This window comes from Schistocerca cancellata, chromosome 3 (genome assembly GCF_023864275.1).
Source record: "Schistocerca cancellata isolate TAMUIC-IGC-003103 chromosome 3, iqSchCanc2.1, whole genome shotgun sequence".
NCBI classification, from domain to species: domain Eukaryota; kingdom Metazoa; phylum Arthropoda; class Insecta; order Orthoptera; family Acrididae; genus Schistocerca; species Schistocerca cancellata.
This window is the reverse complement of record NC_064628.1, coordinates 518,991,926-519,009,657: the sequence shown is the minus strand read 5'-3', so window position 1 is coordinate 519,009,657 and position 17,732 is coordinate 518,991,926. Positions and strand designations below refer to the sequence as shown.

Below are 17,732 nucleotides of genomic sequence, written 5' to 3'. Positions count from 1 at the left end.
TACTGAAACAATGATCGGGCTACTTAGTATATAATAGAGCATACAGGTTTCAAGGAGGAAACGTATGAAGACGCAGACTTCCTCGTTATCAATATGTGCGGCATATCTTTCGTGTTAACGAAAGTAAATTCCCGCTTTACCTCTTCTTACATGTCAAATGAAATGAATGCCATGAGGAATAGAATATTTGTTGACTGCGTCTCTTCTTGCTTCCATCCTTGCCAACATATTTCTTCATTCTCGTGGTAATCATGACATTCTATGTGCATGCTGCAAACGATTGCAAGTGGACGAATTCGACAACGAGGTGCAAAGCGTTTGGTATCTTACATTATATTCAATTCGAATAAGCTTCCGGTGTATATTTACTTCGTTTGTATTTTGAGATGATTATGAACGTTACGGAAATTTATCTCACAAGCTTTATTTTGAATGAGAAACATTGAATGATCCGTTTTGCTTTCCCTACGTTGAAATGATATAATGTCGGCGTCAACAGCCTTCTTCCACGCCGGAAGCTGAAACTTGTATCATTCTGGATTAATGATAATTGAATGTCTCATATGTATACATAGCCCACAAGGCGACGTCAGAAACCATCAGGGGAGAACGCCGCATAAAAACCAAACGTGCGCGCGCGTCTCCACTCTGAAGAACCGTATCGGAGAATCACGGCAAGCATTTCGCTGAAGAGCTGCCTCGTCAGAGAGCCGAGAAATGGCAGCGTCGTAGCAAGTATTTGTCAACACTCTGATAGTGCATTTACTTCCGGGTGTAGGTCGGCGTTCCCTCGCTAAATTCACTTAACATTCGTTTTCCACATCGAAGACTCGTACGATATAATCCACTGCAAGATGACACAATTAGAAAGTATATTTAATTTCTGGACTCCAAGAACGGCGTTCTTCACATAAGTAACACCTGTTTGTGTGTGCATTCTGGAGGACGACGGTGCAATCCCGCGGCCGGCCATCCTGATTTAGGTTTTCAATGATTTCCCTAAATCGCTTCAGGCAAATGCCGGGATGGTTCCTTAGGAAGGGCACGGCCGATTTCCTTCCCCATCCTTCCCTAATCCGAGCTTGTGCTCCGTCTCTAATGACATCGTTGTCGACGGGACGTTAAAACAGTAATCTCCACCTCCTCTGTTTGTGTGTTTAAGGTTGCGTTTTGAGGCTCAGGCAACATCGCAGTGACTATACTCCGCCTCTGGCCGACAGTGTGTCGTTAGCTCAGAGGTTCCCTTGTGCGTTGCAGTGCTTGTACTATAAGTTCGAATCACGGTAGAAGCCGCTGACTACAACCTTTTATTTTCCATTTTAATTAATGGAGTTGCAAACCGCTAGTAAAAATTTCTTATGCGAAATCTGAAGAATGCCTTTAAACATCAATCTTCGTCCGATTTCGACTTAGTAAATTAAGTTAATATCATGGATTTCTGCTTTGCAAATTCCAAGGTGCTTCACTGTAAAATAGGTCCTGAAAAGATTCAAACCGACTGTCAACGATATAAATTTGAGCTTTGTTCGTCATATAGGTCTAACATGTCGGAAGGGTGTTTATGAAGTGCACATGTTCATTAATATAGTTCCCATCTTCTAAATTTTTGCAATAGCATTTAACTGTAGACGTTTTCTAACACCGGCGTTAGCAATTCCTTTCCGTTCTCTGAAACCTTCAAAACGACAAATTTTTCTGGTTTAAATCTGATGACCTTAACTATCACTTCCGATCAACAATAAATACTTCATGAACCCATACATGGAACTCCAAATGTGCAGTGTGCCTGCACTGCTACAGAGCATGCATTGCAAGGTATTCACTCAGTTTATCGCATAGACTTACCACAAGGAATGAAACACTTTACACCACAGACGCTCACTCTGGCTTGACAAAAACATCCAAACATTGACCAAAAGTTGCACAAATAATTAAGTTTGAAAGGAAAAGAAACGAGATATGAAGCATTTATAAATTCATCGAATGTAGTGAGGTGGTTTAATTTCGTCCCAGTCTATAAAATTAATTTCGGGCCATACTCAGCTCTTGCCGATTACCCGCTTACTAATCAGGGCGTCTGTCTCCGTTGCTTTTGAGCGTGAATGGAAATTGTAGAAATTTTCTGTGGAGCAACATTTAATAATAAAGCGTTTTAAATCATCAAAAGCGATGAGCGGTAGCAGGCGCTTTCGATAAAGAACGGGGGAGTGCAGCGCCGCTGCTGTCGTCACGGCCGCTGCCAGTAGCCAGCAAATGGATCCCGGAGCTTTGCCGCATACGGCGTCCAGAGGAGGACAGTCTGCAGGAAATCTGCCGCAAAATCGTTACTAGATAAAATTTTGATATCGGTGTGTCAGAAAGCGAAATAGATTGAATCTGCGCTACCATCACATTCACGTCTTCAGCATTCAGACAGAAGAGGCTATAAAAATGCCAGCTGCTCTCGATCCACTGACATTATGAACAGAAACAACGCACGCTACCGCTAGACCACAGGCGTAATCAGCCTAGAGTCTCTCTATCTTGGGACAAGTTTTCCTCCAGGAAGTGCCGCAGTCTACAGTGTTGCCAGATTGTGCAGATAACCGGACTTAGAGAATTAGCGAGTTGGCCAGTTTTTTTGTCCCATGTCGCGATCGGCGCGGACTTAGCCTCTGAAGCGGCCGGCCGCCGGTCGAGTTTTATGTCAAAGAGTGTACATACGAGGGCGTGCCGAAAAGTAATGCCTCCGAATTTTCTGTGTGAAAACTCCTAAAGCTTTTTAAATAAAACAAACGTCATTTGCATTCTATATCTATATTCTGCGTGTGTACATATTTGCAGCCCTATCTGTAACGTAACAGCGTGCTGTAATCGAGTTTCGAATGCCATGAAATCGTCCACGCATGGTCGACCCTATCCTTTAGCATGACAATGCCTGACTGTAGCGCTGCGACATCTACAACAATCAGACGCCTTGGATTTACTGTCATCGATCATTCCCCCTGTTGTCCCGACTTGGCCCCATTCGATTTTCATTTCTGTTTCCAAAATTTAAAGAACACCGCCGAGGACTTCACTTTTATAGTTATGAGCACATGACAGGTTGTGGTTCCGTCCAAAAAGTCAAACATTCTAAAGAGACCGTCTCAACAGACTAGTCTCTCGTTGGCAGAAATGTGTTCGTCACCAGGCTGACTATGTTGAGAAATAAATGTGTAGATATGAAGAATAAAGAAGCATAGTGGTAATAAAATTAGTTTCATTTAAAAATCTTTAAGAGTTTTCGCATAAAAAATTCGGACGCATTACTTTTCAGCATGCCATCGTGCAATCGATACTTGTATGTGTGAGTAATATCACACGGACAATGGATTTCCCTGTTATTTACTTTGTCAGGCAAGAGAATATCTTCATTCAGAGAGAACATCTTTCTTTCCATTAAATTACAACAGTGGCAGCCCTCAACCATCATGTTATATACACAACACCGCACTCGAAAGCGAAACTTTCAAACTGCAGATTAATTGCTATTTTGAGGCAGGTTAGTGCTACGCGCCGGACTGAGACTCAAATAACGATCGTCACCTGTTGCTCGGAAAGTTCTTCCAATAGGTCTCAGGGCGAACCTCTCGCCTCGGACGAAATCATTTCCGAATTCTTCACACGTTCTGCTACACGCAGATAAGCTGAAAGTTCAGCCGTCGGCACAAGTACTGTGCATTCGAATGTCAACGTTGAGCGTGCACTTTGGGAAGTCTTTCCGAATGAGCAGAGCAAGCAATATCTAGCATGTCAGATACTCTGAATGTGCGTTTGAACGTAGACCAATTGGATGGAAGAACGCCACCTACGTCACGTAACCCCATCTCTCTCCAGCACAGAGTCGAGAGACGCCGTAATGGTTTTCAGTTGAAGCCCATATTTGGTGGGTTTTATATGTATGTAAGCCGTTTCCAAGCACCAGCAAATTGAGGATCTCTCCAAAGCCCGTCGTTAATTGTGTGAGTTGTTGTAATAAAATTACGAGAAACGTCATATTAGTGGTTACAGAATTATTCTAATTTCAAGGAAACGGCACTTAGAGGACCCATTAAAAACGCTCTGTTCTTGGTAAAATTTGTTTTATTTTAAAAATCAGTAATAACATATATATGATTAGAGCCTTCTGGAGACAATAAGACACACAATATGGTCTTACTTCATTCATGGTCGGGGTAATGTAATTAATTGATTTGCAGAGTTGTAAGGTAACGGGTGATGTGTGGCTTATACGCGTGTCACGAAATCTAATTTTCCAATAGGTTCCGATACTTTCTAATTAATTTATGCAAGTATATTCTGTAACTCCTGATGTTGTGTAAATATAACTGCACTCTCTCTGGGGATTGAGTTTGTTCGACTGGCTTTATCTACAACTTGCACTACTTGCAACAATATATTTTGCACTTTTCTTCTTTTAAGTCTTCTATTTCACATGCTGTAATGATCCTGCTACTGAAAAGGAACAGTGAGCAGTTAAGAATGACCTTAGGGTTTTACTAAAAAGTGAGAACGGTGAAATAATTCTTGTCTTATGTGGAGAACTACTGCAAATTTGTATCGCACTATTTGTAATGGAACTTTTATAGGACAACGTCCTCACTGACTGGACATGATACTTTCCTTTTTGCCTTATAACATGTTCATGGATATTAAAAGTTTTATTTATGTGTACTACATGCAGAACAACGTAATTAGCATATGCAAAAGGCAGGAAATGTGCGTTTCAGTAGAGATAATGTTGGAATTTTACTCCCGTCCATTTCGTAAACAGTGTGATACGCGAGCCAGATACAACCGACAACTGCCGCTGGAGCACTCTGTCACTGCGTACGCCACGTTGAAGCAAACGTATCGTATCCACAAGTCGCATCGTTTCTTATAGTTCAGCAGCACGGTGAAACTGGCGCGCTCAACATTGATGTACGAAAGCACCGTTAATGTGCCGACGGATTTATCCAACGCCAGAGTTGTGTTCCACCAAAATTACGGTTGGTGATTTTGGTACAAAACATAAATAACATAGTAAATGGTAGGATCAGTGGTAGTATTGGTAGCACCGATAGCGAAAGAAATTTAAATGAATGTATGTGAGAGTAACTGACAACTACCATTTTTTGTTTGTTTGCGCATAATTAGAACCACAATTCGTTTAGTGTAGTCCACTGTATATCTATATCCTTACAGAATATAATTTGCATTTTACGAGGTATAAAAATTAGTTGATCGCGTAACTTCTGCGCCTTTATTTAACCGAAGCAATTACTTCCCATGCAAGCACAGTTTACAGGTGCGAACACAAAAATCTGTATAATGACTGTTGTTTTGTACTCAGTAGAACGTTCTTCGTCATGAGCAAAGGCAACGGTTCCCTGTTATTACAGCTGAGTGTGAAAGTTGTTTATGAATAACAGAATGGTGTTTCACGTAAGCTCAATGAAGTATTGATATTTGTAATGTTTTTGTTTGAATGTTTTTTTTTATTTTCTTTCTTTTGAGGAAATTGCGTTTTGTGGCGTTATGTGATACATTTGGATTCTTTTTCATTTTTACTATAACATCCCTCTGTTTAACGTTAAAAATCAGTTTTCGAATAAAACCCCAGTTAAACATTGACAATTTCAGTTTTGATATATATACTGTTTATTTTAAGTAATAGACAAGAGGATAACCATGTAGACCAAAAATCTTCCATAGGTTACGTGGCCCTTTATACAGGATGTTCGGAAATTCCCGTTACAAGCTTTTAGGATTTGTAGAGGGGAGAGAGTGTAACGTATAGGAACCTATGTCTGGAAACGTACCATTGCCGCTTTACAACAGTTTCAATTCATATGTTTAACTCACCCACTTTTCCTTGATGAAGTGAATTGGGCGTGACGCAATACAGTTATTAGGTAACAATTCGAAGGGAAACACTACGAAATATCCATTTATCACTTAAGCACATTTGTTCGTATTGACACTTCAACATTATGTTCTGTACAGTACGCTGGGATCTTTTTTGTTTTCGAATAATCAAAACACATAATGTTTAAGAGTTAATACAAACAAATATATTTATTTTTGTATTCTTACCTAATAATTGTGTGCATCACATTTAATTGAATTCTAAAAGAGAAGTGGATGAGTTAAACATCTGAATTGAAACGTGGCAGAACGGAAATAATACATTCCCGAACATGGGTTCCTATTCAAACTATTATGTAATCACACCCTTTACAAGTCCTAGAAGTTTTTAACGGGGATTTCTGAACACCCTGTACATACCTACATAGTTTCTAAATGGTTCACTTCTTCTAGTCTCTAGGGGACCGTAGCGATAACATATCAGTAACAAAGCGATTGAAATGAAACGCCTGGTAAATATGCAAACGACCTAATATACAGGTAATGCGTTTACGATCTTCACTGGCCGAGGCTACTAGGCAACTACTGAAATCTAAGCTTACTTAGGACAGTCTGCAACATCATATGATAGTTTTACAACTCCATCGAGCGCATATTGGCCTCTGTCTCGCTCTCGCTCTCCCTCTCCCTCTCCCTCTCCCTCTCCCACTCCCTCTCTCTCTCCCACTCCTCTCTCTCTCTCTCTCTCTCTCTCTCTCTCTCTCTCTCTCTGCAGCCTGGAAAAGTAGAGTAAGTGTTCACATGGACTGAAGATCTGAGTCGGGAACTGTTGGGTCTGGCTGGCTTGCCAACAAAAGCTTGGCGATGAAGAGAGCCCACAACTTTCTTCAGGTGTTCCATCAGAGGCCACTAACTAGAACCTATAGAGCTACCACATTGCGGGCATGTTGCCTGCTACGTGTCATCCATTATCCCAAATAGCCGCACACTTTTTTCTGTGAGATTAACATTCAGTGAATTAGGGATTAAGTGTTGTTAGCACCAGGAATGTAAACGAGCAGAACTGTGAACACCGCTGCTGCCATCTTGAAAGGAGTGTCAACAGGATATTCACCATGCATGTGTACAGGGTCTCTCAAATATGTTGTGACACACTTCTAGGTGAGATGTGGCGCATCGTAAAACTGCATAGCAACTCGTGGCGGCAAACGTAGTCGCATTCTCCTAAGTGGTGCTGTACACGAGAGTACTGGAGGGAAACGCCGCTATGTGGTGCTGTACATGAGGTTACTGGTGGGGCACGTGAGGATTTCTTCATTCGAGCGCTAGCCAGCGTAAGGGGACCCTGGAATGGTATAAGAACGGTGAGCTTGCACACTGCACATTGTGTGTGTAAAACCTGATTGCAATGAATGAGCCGGCCGGTGTAGCCGAGCGGTTCTAGGCGCTTCAGTCTGGAACCGCGCGACCGCTACGGTCGCAGGTTCGAATCCTGCCTCGGGCATGGATGTGTGTGATGTCCTTAGGTTAGTTAGGTTTAAGTAGTTCTAAGTTCTAGGGGACTGATGACCTCAGATGTTAAGTCCCATAGTGCTCAGAGCCATTTGAACCATTTGCAATGAATGAGCCGCTGTACGCATCTACCGAGAATACTTACCAGACAACAACTGCGGCACAGTTTTTTTGCACGTCAGGATCTAAATTCATGCGAGTACAGGTCATTAAGAAGTGGCAGGGCTAATGAGGGCAGACCACGATCTGTGTATCTGGTCGTCAGGGAAGAAAGGTGTTGGGCGCCGTGGAGACTAAGCCAAGCACCACCACATGTGCTGTTGGGGCATATTTAAGAATTCATCTACAAAGCTTGCAGGTATTGCACCACGATGACCATCCTGCACGTGTGCGTTTCACATAGTGGTTTCTGCAAGGAAGTGCCAAGATGTGCATTTCCCAGCTGATGTGTAGTACAAAGATGAGGCCACATTCACTAGGGACGGCATATCCAATAACCACAATTAGCATTTATAGGCACCAGAAAACCCCAATGGTGTGCGACACTACGTGGCAGAACATCGTTTCACAGTTAGTATGTGGGTGGGCGTGGTCGGCGACTGCCTAGTCGGACCGCACATTTCAACATATCGCTTGACTGCCGCGGATTATCATCAGACCTTTCTGGAACATCTTCTACCTGGCTAGCTTGAAGATGCTCCACAAAATGCGAGGCGCTCCATTTGGTCCCAACGTGATGGGGCGACAGCTCATTTTGGACTGGCTGTTCGTAGACATTTGAGCAGCTCATTCCACCATCGATGGAATTGGACGTTGTGAACCGCTTCCCTGGCCCCCTCCTCACCGGATTTATCGAGTATTGATTTCTTTCTTTGGATAATCAAGGAATCAATCATGTACGCGATCCTGTGGAGTCTGAAATGGATCTCGTCGCAATAATCGCCTGCACAGTTGCTACAATCGAAGCGTGTCAGGGCAGTTACTGCTCCGTCAGTATCAGGGGTTGGGTTGGGTTGTTTGGGGAAGGAGACCAGACAGCGAGGTCATCGGTCTCATCGGATTAAAGAAGGACGGGGAAGGAAGTGGGCCGTGCCCTTTGAAAGGAACCATCCCGGGTTGCCTGGAGCGATTTAGGGAAATCATGGAAAACCTAAATTAGGATGGCCGGACGTGGGACTGAACCGTCGTCCTCCCGAATGCGAATCCAGTGACAACCACTGCGCCACCTCGCTCGTTTCAGTATCAGGCATCCGCGGCATCTGATGGTGCAAACTTTGCGCATCTGTTGTAACGTTAAAGCTGTATTCATGTCACCCACCATGTCTACATCCACATCTATATTCCGCAAACCTCCGTGAAGTGCATGGCAGAGAGTACGTCCCATTCTACAAGTTATTAGGATTCATTCCCAGTCCATTCACGCTCGGGGCTCTAATTATTCTAATCTTGTCCTCACGATCCTTACGTCAGCTATACGTAGGGGGCTGTAGTATATTCCTAGAGTAATCTTTTAAAGCCGGTTCTCCGAACTTTGTTAGCCGACTTTCTCTGGATAGTTTACGTCTACCTACAAGAGTCTTCCAGTTCAGTTTCTTCCGCATCTTAGTGACACTCTCCCACAGATCAAACAAATCTGTGGCCATTCGTGCTGCCCTTTTCTGTATACGTTCAATAACCTCTGTTACTCCTATTTGGTATTGCAAACAAGGAAAACCCCAACAATGGTCGCATGAATTTGAAACCTTTTTTTATTACTGTATATCTGTTTCAGTGACAGGGTGATCATCTTCACTGCTAAAATAAAATAAAAACACACGATGTCAAACCAAAATGATCAATGCACAAACATGTGCGTCAACTTACAATAGAGAGCATGGAGTTTTACAAGGTAAAATACATACCGAGACTAAGTTCAGTGGGCTCATTTAATCATGCACAAAATAAAACTTCAAATATAGGTATTTATAGTGAATGGCATACCAACTAGCAGGTCAGATTCAAACTGAGCCAGCTCCTTACGAAAACCTACGCAGCTAAGCTCCATGTTTGTGGTGGACGTCATCAGCGCTCTCTTTATTCAATACATTTGCGCTAGAGAGTACTTATTTGTGCAGAAGAAGACAATAAGTTGTACAGAGATTTATATTAAATAAAATATAGAATTAAAAATATATTGCCATAAAAACATAGTGCACGAAAATATGGACTAGGCTGTTGAATGGAATTGCAAGCACTTTCGAATTGATTACGTACCAATAGAATTGTGTTTTTTAGAAATATATGTTAATAAAACCATGATCTCATCAATAAAACTATAGCAGACATCTAAAATACATATATTTATTATCAAAGTATATTGTCCACCTGGAAATTAAAGCCTGAACAATATTAGATAGCTATGCCCTCTGGTGTGTCAAATTCAAATGAATCCATCTCAAGATCATTTTGTAAATTATTTACACGATACTGTAGAAAATTAAAGATGCAAGAGTTTTTATTCTGTCAGTAAACCAATATTTATATTACAGACTGACCTTTTTAAAAGTAACATTTCAGACAAACTGTTTTTGATGTATTTGTATGTAAATGCTGACCACTAGATGTATTGATACAGCGTGCTTTTCGTGATGTTAATAACAGCTTTTGTAATAACAACTTGCAATCCGAAAAAATGGTAGCGTAGTTTGATGTTACGAATTATTAAGCATACAGTGAGGACCCTATGAGAAAAGAAATGTGTAGAGATAAACTGTACGAAAAGCGTTCGCGTGTTGTAAGCAACCATCATGCCACTATATAATCACCAGTAATACTGGGTTCTGGAAAAGGCTTTAAAATTCAGACGTTGTAGAACACGATAATTATGATAAGTTCCTAAGTTTTGGGAAAAAGTAGAATATTTGTAACGGAGAATAAGTGCTTTCAGATAAGTTGTTAAGCCCAAAACAAACAGTTAGTCATAGGGGCAAATTTTAAACTGAATGTGGTTTTAGCGATTCATAAATTTTGAACAGTTCTTTAAATAAAATTTTTCTATTTGAAGCAATTACTACGTTATCAGCAAGCTGTACACTGTATAATGAATGTTAACGTTATGATAACCTCAGGTGAGATAAGAACTTGAATAATTCATAACCTATGATCTAAAAATAATGCATAGTACGCTTTACTGCCACTCAGTAGAAACACTTTTATTTATTACAAACTGAAGAAATGAAAATATATCAATGAATTGAGAAATAAATATATCACCCACATCGTACGAGGCATGTATTGTATATTAAAATAAACTCAAATTGCGTATATGCAATTGCATGTGTCACATGTTACAGTAAGAAACCTGTATCAGGTACTTCCATAACCATTATTATGAGGTACTTCAGTTATATAAATTCACCTATCGCTCCACCTGGCCCCATCCACCTACTTATATCTCCACCTGAAGTGATTATTTACTATGCTGAAGACGCTTTCTCACTGTGTACAACACCTGAACAGAGGAACAGGGAATGCTCCAGTCCGACTTGTCGAAACTCACCCTGCTTGTTTTATGCGCGAAGGATACAACGAGAGAAATGCACTGTAAAAATGTAGCTGCTAAAGCGCGCCGCAAGTATTTTTTTTTTAAATTGTTGAAGTTTTCCGTTTTCGCTGCTCGAGGAATTGCTTATGACAGCAGTTTTTACAGTCCTTCTTGCCTAGAGGGCAACATGGCGTCATAAGAGAGTGTAGCACCGTGTAGCGCAAATATCTAGAGTGACACACGAATACAGAGCGCCTAAACCACATAAAAATGTCATGTATCACTAATTTTTTCAGTAAGAGGCAGTTCATAGCAGCAGATAAACTGTTGCAGATGTAATTCTTACAAAGGTAACTAGCAGAGGAAAACAAATCAAAACCACATTTAATGTTACATTGCAAATGACTTCCATCAATTGGGACTGTAATCTTATGAAATGTAATATTTCTTACACATCCCCCTTTTAACATCAATTGCTGTAGTACAGATCTATGATAAATTTTGAATAATGCGTAGTTTACTAACAATGAAACAGTTTCTTGCTTATTCCCAATAGTCGTTACAATAAAGCGAGCTGTCATTTGATTAACGAAAACAAACATTTACCTTACATCAGGAACACATAACGAAAGAAAAATTCATGCATTCAGGCACTTCAAAGTAGTTACTCGTTTTATGTAGACAGAATTGCGGTGGAGTAAGAAACGGTGCTGGTCTTGCTCTCATTGTTGTGCTGCATACCAGGCATACTTAAGGAAATGCTAAGGACATGATGCAAACTAATAGTGCACAGATGACAGAAATTTAAGAATGTTGTTCCGCTGATAAACTGGAAATGACATGGAGATATCAAAAATTGTATTGATCAACAGTTTTCACAAAAATACTTTCTACAGTCGAAAATATCCTTAATCGAGAGACTGTCACGCATTAGTTGTTGCGGATGGAATCTAAATTATATCAAAAGTCTTCTCTTCGTCTTCCTCTTGACGTTATGTCCAAGCCAATAGCAGCCGGACGGAGTGGCCGAGCGGTTCTAGGCGCTACAGTCTGGAACCGCGCGACCGCTACGGTCGCAGGTTCGAATCCTGCCTCGGGCATGGATGTGTGTGATGTCCTTAGGTTAGTTAGGTTTAAGTAGTTCTAAGTTGTAGGGGACTGATGACCTCAGCAGTTAAGCCCCATTGTGCTCAGAGCCATTTGAATCAAACAGCCAGGCCAGTAGCCCAACAAAAGCAATGAATTAATTGTACAATGGGTTAAAAACCGTTTCGAATGAAATGTTAAAAATATTCATTCATGTCTTTCCAGATGTTGATACATCGGATATAAGATTTCTGCCACTAAATAGTCCTCTTTTTATTTTTGGTCCTAATTTTCCGTGAGGTCCTTGTAGACAGATAGAAAGTTGTTGAAACAGTAATCCACTCATACTTATCTGTAGCATTGCTGTATACAAATGCGTCATAGCATTAATCGGTTGCACAACCGATTCTGTCTTTTTTCCATCTCGAAATGGTGAAGTGTAGCTTGCTCGTAGTTCTTTCACGAAACGTTACTGATCGGCGTTAAACACAGCAGATTTTGGGATAACAGGAAGCTTCGTCTTCACCTCGGCTACGAATTAACGGCGTCAGTTCTACACATTTACTGTAAGTAAAGTGTGTAGTTGTGAGACTTTCCATACTGTATTATTCCTTGAATCTGCTTAATCAGGTCGAAGAAGTCTTGAAATGAGCAATATTATCTGAGAATGAGATTTTCACTCTGCAGCGGAGTGGGCGCTGATATGAAACTTCCTGGCAGATTAAAACTGTGTGCCGGACCGAGACTCGAACTCGGGACCTTTGCCTTTCGCGTGCAAGTGCTCTACCATCTGAGCTACCCAAGCACGACTCATAGCTTTACTTCTGCCAGTAGCTGTGAGGACGGGGCGTCAGTCGTGCTTGGGTAGCTCAGATTGTAGAGCACTTGCCCGCGAAAGGCAAAGGTCCCGAGTTCGAGTCTCGGTCCGGCACACAGTTTTAATCTGCCAGGAAGTTTCAATGCTGATCTCACAATTCAGTGAGCCTAGTCTCGCAGATCTCTATCGGTAACAGTACAATGCCTCTCACGAGCGGCTCTGTGGTAAATCTTTCAGATACCATTGTTTTCCTATTATTTTGTGTAAAGTCTTTTCAATTTATATAGCTCACTGTCCGATTTTACAAATAAAAAGTTTGCACACTGGTTAACATTAAGCGTTTTCAGTTTTATCTCTATGGTTAACACTTACGATACCACTACAGCAACTTTCAATTGTTATGGGTGTTAAACCAGTTGCTAACTTGAGCGAACAGAAACTACGGAAAAGTGTTTCACAGAAACTATCAATAGAAACTGAAATCTCCTTTCCAAATTATGATCGTGCTGTGTCGTGTTATCTGTTTACCGACGCGCCGTCGGCCAAGGATATGTGCCTGCCTTGTTGCACATGTGCAGCCCGCTATTGCTCAGGTAGGGTGTACATTTTTCCAGCCGCGAGGTCAGCTACGAATTTGTCAACTTTCAATATTTTTTTAAGAAATACTCGCAGTGCGTCCGGCGTATTCTTAATGCCTAAAAAATTTCATGGCGTTTTTCACGTGTCGGATTGGACCATGTCCTTGTAAGTTTTTTGATGCAACACTCTGCATTGTTTTGGTTAGAGAGGATAAACCCAGTTATCAACAAGATCTCTTGTACTATATTATTTGAACTTGTCTAGAAGAACGCTGTGGACTGTACAGTCAAATGACTTTGATAGGTCTCACAAAGTACGGAATGGCATTTTTTGTCATTTACAATGAAGAGCAAAAGAAATGGATGCATCCGCCTCGTATCGTGTAGGGACCCCGCGAGAACTCAGAAGTGCCGCAACACGACGTGGCATAGACTCGACTGAAGTAGTGCTGAAAGGAACTGACACCATGAATGCTGCAGGGCTGTCCATAAATCCGCAAGAGTACGAGGGGGTGGAGATCTCTTCAGAACAGCACGTTGCAAGGCTTCCTAGATATGCTAAATAATGTTCTTGTGTGTGGAGTTTGGTGGCCAGCCGAAGCGTTTAAACTTAGAAGAGTGTTCCTGGAACCACCATGTAGCAATGCTGGACGTGTGGGTGTCGCATTGTCCTGCTACAATTGCACAGTGAACATTAATGGATGGAGGTGATCAGACACGATACTTACGTACGTGTCACCTGTCATATTCGTATGTAGACGTATCAAGGATCCCTCATCACTCCAACTGCACACTCCCCACACCACTACAGACCCTCCAACAGCTTCAACAGTCCCCTACTGACATTTTGGGTTTATGGATTCATGAGGTTGTCTCCATACCTGTATAAGTCCATCCGCTCGATTCAATTCAGACAAGACTCGTCCGACCAGGCAACATGTTTCCAGTCATCAAGAGTCCAATGTCGGTGTTGACGGGCCCAGGCGAGACGTAAAGCTTTTTGTCGTGCAGTCATCAAGGGTAGACGAGTGGGCATTCGGCTCCGAAAGCCCACTGATACTTGTTGATGGCCCAGCAATGAAGGGTTGCACTTCTGTCACGTTGAATGATTTTCAGTGTCGTTGGTCCCGTTCTTGCAGGATCTTTCTCCGGCCGCAGCGATGGCGGAGATTTGATGTTTTACTGGATTCCTTATATTGACTGTGAAATGGTCGTACAGTAAAATCCTCACTACATCGCTACTTCGGAGATGCTGCATCCCATCGATCGTGCACCGACTATAACACCACGTTCAAACTCACTTAATTCTTGATATCCTACCGTTGTAGCAGCAGTAACCGATCTACCAACTGCGACAGACACTTGTCTTATGCAGGGTGGTCCACTGATTGTGACCGGGCCTAATATCTCAAGAAATAAGCGTCAAACGAAAAAACTACAAAGAACGCCCAACGGGCGTGTGCTATGTATGCTGCTCGGTATCCTGGACGACATCATTCAAGCGTCCGGACCGTTCGCCGGATAGTTACGTTATTTAAGGAAACAGGAAGTGTTCAGCCACATGTGAAACGTCAACCACAACCTGCAACAAATAATGATGCCCAAGTAGGTGTTTTAGCTGCATCAGTAGCAGACAAACTGCGCGAGAATCGGGAATCTCAAAAACGTTGGTGTTCAGAATGCTACATCAACATCGACTGCACCCATACCATATATCTATGCACCAGGAATTGCTTGGAGACGACTCTGAACGTCGTGTACAGCTCTGCCACTGGGCACAAGAGAAATTACGGGACGATGACAGATTTTTTACACGCGTTCTATTTAGCGACGAAGCGTCGTTCCCCAACAGCGGTAACGTAAACCGGTGTAATATGCACTATTGGGCAACGGAAAATCCACGATGGCTGCGATAAGTGGAACATCAGCGGCCTTGGCGGGTTAATGTATGGTGTGGCATTATGGGAGGAAGGATAATTGGCCCCCATTTTATCGACGACAATCTAAATGGTGCAATGTATGCTGATTTCCTACGTAATGTTCCACCGATGTTGCTACAAGATGTTTCACTGCATGACAGAATGATGATGTACTTCCAACATGATGGATGTCCGGCACATAGCTCGCGTGCGGTTGAAGCGGTATTGAATCATGACAGGTGGATTGGTCGTCGAAACACCATACCATGGTCCGTTCACCGGATCTGACGTCTCCGGATTTTTTTATTTTTTTTGGGGGGGGGGGGAGTTGAAGGATATTTGCTATCATGATCCACCGACAACGCCTGACAACATCCGTCAGCGCATTGTCAATGCATGTGCGAACATTACGGAAGGCGAACTACTCGCTATTGAGAGGAATGTCGTTACACGTATTGCCAAATGCATTGAGGTTGACAGACATTGTTTTGAGCATTTATTGCATTAATGTGGTATTTACAGGTGATCACGCTGTAACAGCAAGCGTTCTCAGAAACGATAAGTTCACAAAGTTACATATATCAGAACCGAAATACAATGTTGAAACGTACCTACGTTCTGTGCTTTAATTTTGAAAAACTTACCTGTTACCAACTGTTCGTCTAATATTGTGAGCCATATGTTTGTGACTACCACAGCGCCATCTATCACAAAGCGAAAACAGTGGTCCAACTAAAACATTCATATTTCTTTACGTACTACACGAATATGTAATAAAAAATGGGGGTTCCTGTTTTAAAAAAGGAGTTGATATCCGTTTGACCTATGGCAGCGCCATCTAGCGGGCCAACCATAACTAGACGAGTTTCGTTCCTTGTAGTTTTATCGTTTGATGCTTATTTCGTGAGATATTTGGCCTGGTCACTGTCAATGGACCACCCTGTATAGGCGTTGCCGACCGCAGCGCTGTGTTCTGCCTGTGTACATATCTCTGTTCTTGAATAGGCATACCTATACCTGTTTCTTTGGCGCTTCAGTGTAATTTGTGAATTGTAAGTTAGCTCGTTCTGTGGAGAGATCGTTTTAAAAATGCACACTGTGGGACGCGGCGGCTGTTGCAGGGCCAAGGTGCTGGAGTGCTCGGCGCGGGACGACTACAACGTGCGCGACGTGTTCCGCACGCTGCTGACGCTGTCGCGCATCCTGCCGGTGAGCGGCGACGAGGTGACGAGCGGCCTGAAGCGGCGCTCCAGCGCGTACGTGAGCGCCAGCAAGGCGGCGCACAGGCGCGGCGGCAGCCCGGCCACCACGGCGCCGCCGCCCTGCTCCTCCAGCGCGGAGGCGGCGGGCCCGGCCAGCGGGGGGGCGGCGGGGGCGGCGTCCCTCGAGCCGGGGGGCGCGCGCGCCAAGCCGCGCAGCCGCAGCCTCATCCGGCGTTCCAGCCGCAAGGCCAAGCAGCAGATGCGCGACGCGCACGGCGCCGACGACTGCAACGTCTCTTAGGCGCACACCTTCTCTCTCGCCAAGGTGCCATTTCCATTTCTACGCGAATCTTCTCACGGCTGTGACTGCCTTTACCGTCTGTAAAACCTGTACTGTCGCTCGAGCTGTGATCTCTTCCACAACTACTTGCTGTTTTCTTCGCTACAGCGATGCCCTGCACACCTCGGAGTCTTTGATCAACGTCCTAAATCGAACAAGTGAACGAGTGATCAGGCCCTACTTATAAATACTACACGAAGGTACTGGATGGTGATGTTCAGTCGTCGGCTGCTGAACCCTGTACGGTGCAATTGTCTCAGTGCAGACCTGGTAAAAATCCGTTGCTAGTGCCCCAAATTCGAGTCCGTGATGAGCTGACTTGCAGCAGACCGTCAATCGCCACTTGTGTTGCTGTGGACGTCCGTTCATCAAATCCTTACATACTTACTACGGAGATTAAGCTACTGATTCATTATCTACCTTTATTTTGTTTGTATATTTTTGCGACACAATCACAAGAACATTTCAAATGCTACAACCGGTTTCGACCGGCCAGTATTTATCTCCAAACTCTCAGTAGATATAAAGAGGACACAAAGAACCATCCATAAAATCTGTCGAGTAGGTATGGATGAAATGATGAGAGAAAAATAGAATTTCACTTAAAGACGCACGCTATTTTTTTTCTTTTTTTACTCGTTTGAGCTACTGAGGACAACGTGGAATAACTTGCTTCTTTCTTTTGTATTGCACCCTTGCCTTTCCAGTGGTTCCTTAGCTTTCGTGACGACATTTTATGCACAAGTTTTTCTTGCCGTATTTATTTATTTATTTGCTGGTAGTGAGTAAGTTACGCAACGATCTTGCTTCCCCGTTTTGCCATTATCAAGTGCACCTGTGAACATCGTTTGGTAGGCATATCAGTGTTCCTTACGTCTGCGTTA

General features: G+C 42.8%; 1 protein-coding gene across 1 annotated transcript in view; it reads left to right on the top strand.

The window, feature by feature from the left end:
• The window catches only part of LOC126175331 (GTP-binding protein Di-Ras1), a 1,524,693-nt gene extending 1,507,884 nt beyond the window's left edge, over positions 1-16,809 (top strand). Inside the window, exon 8 of the mRNA XM_049922048.1 lies at positions 16,428-16,809. Within this exon, the coding sequence (XP_049778005.1) occupies positions 16,428-16,809 (382 nt within the window). The remainder of the gene's footprint in view (positions 1-16,427) is intronic.
• The last annotated feature ends 923 nt before the right edge of the window (positions 16,810-17,732 follow it).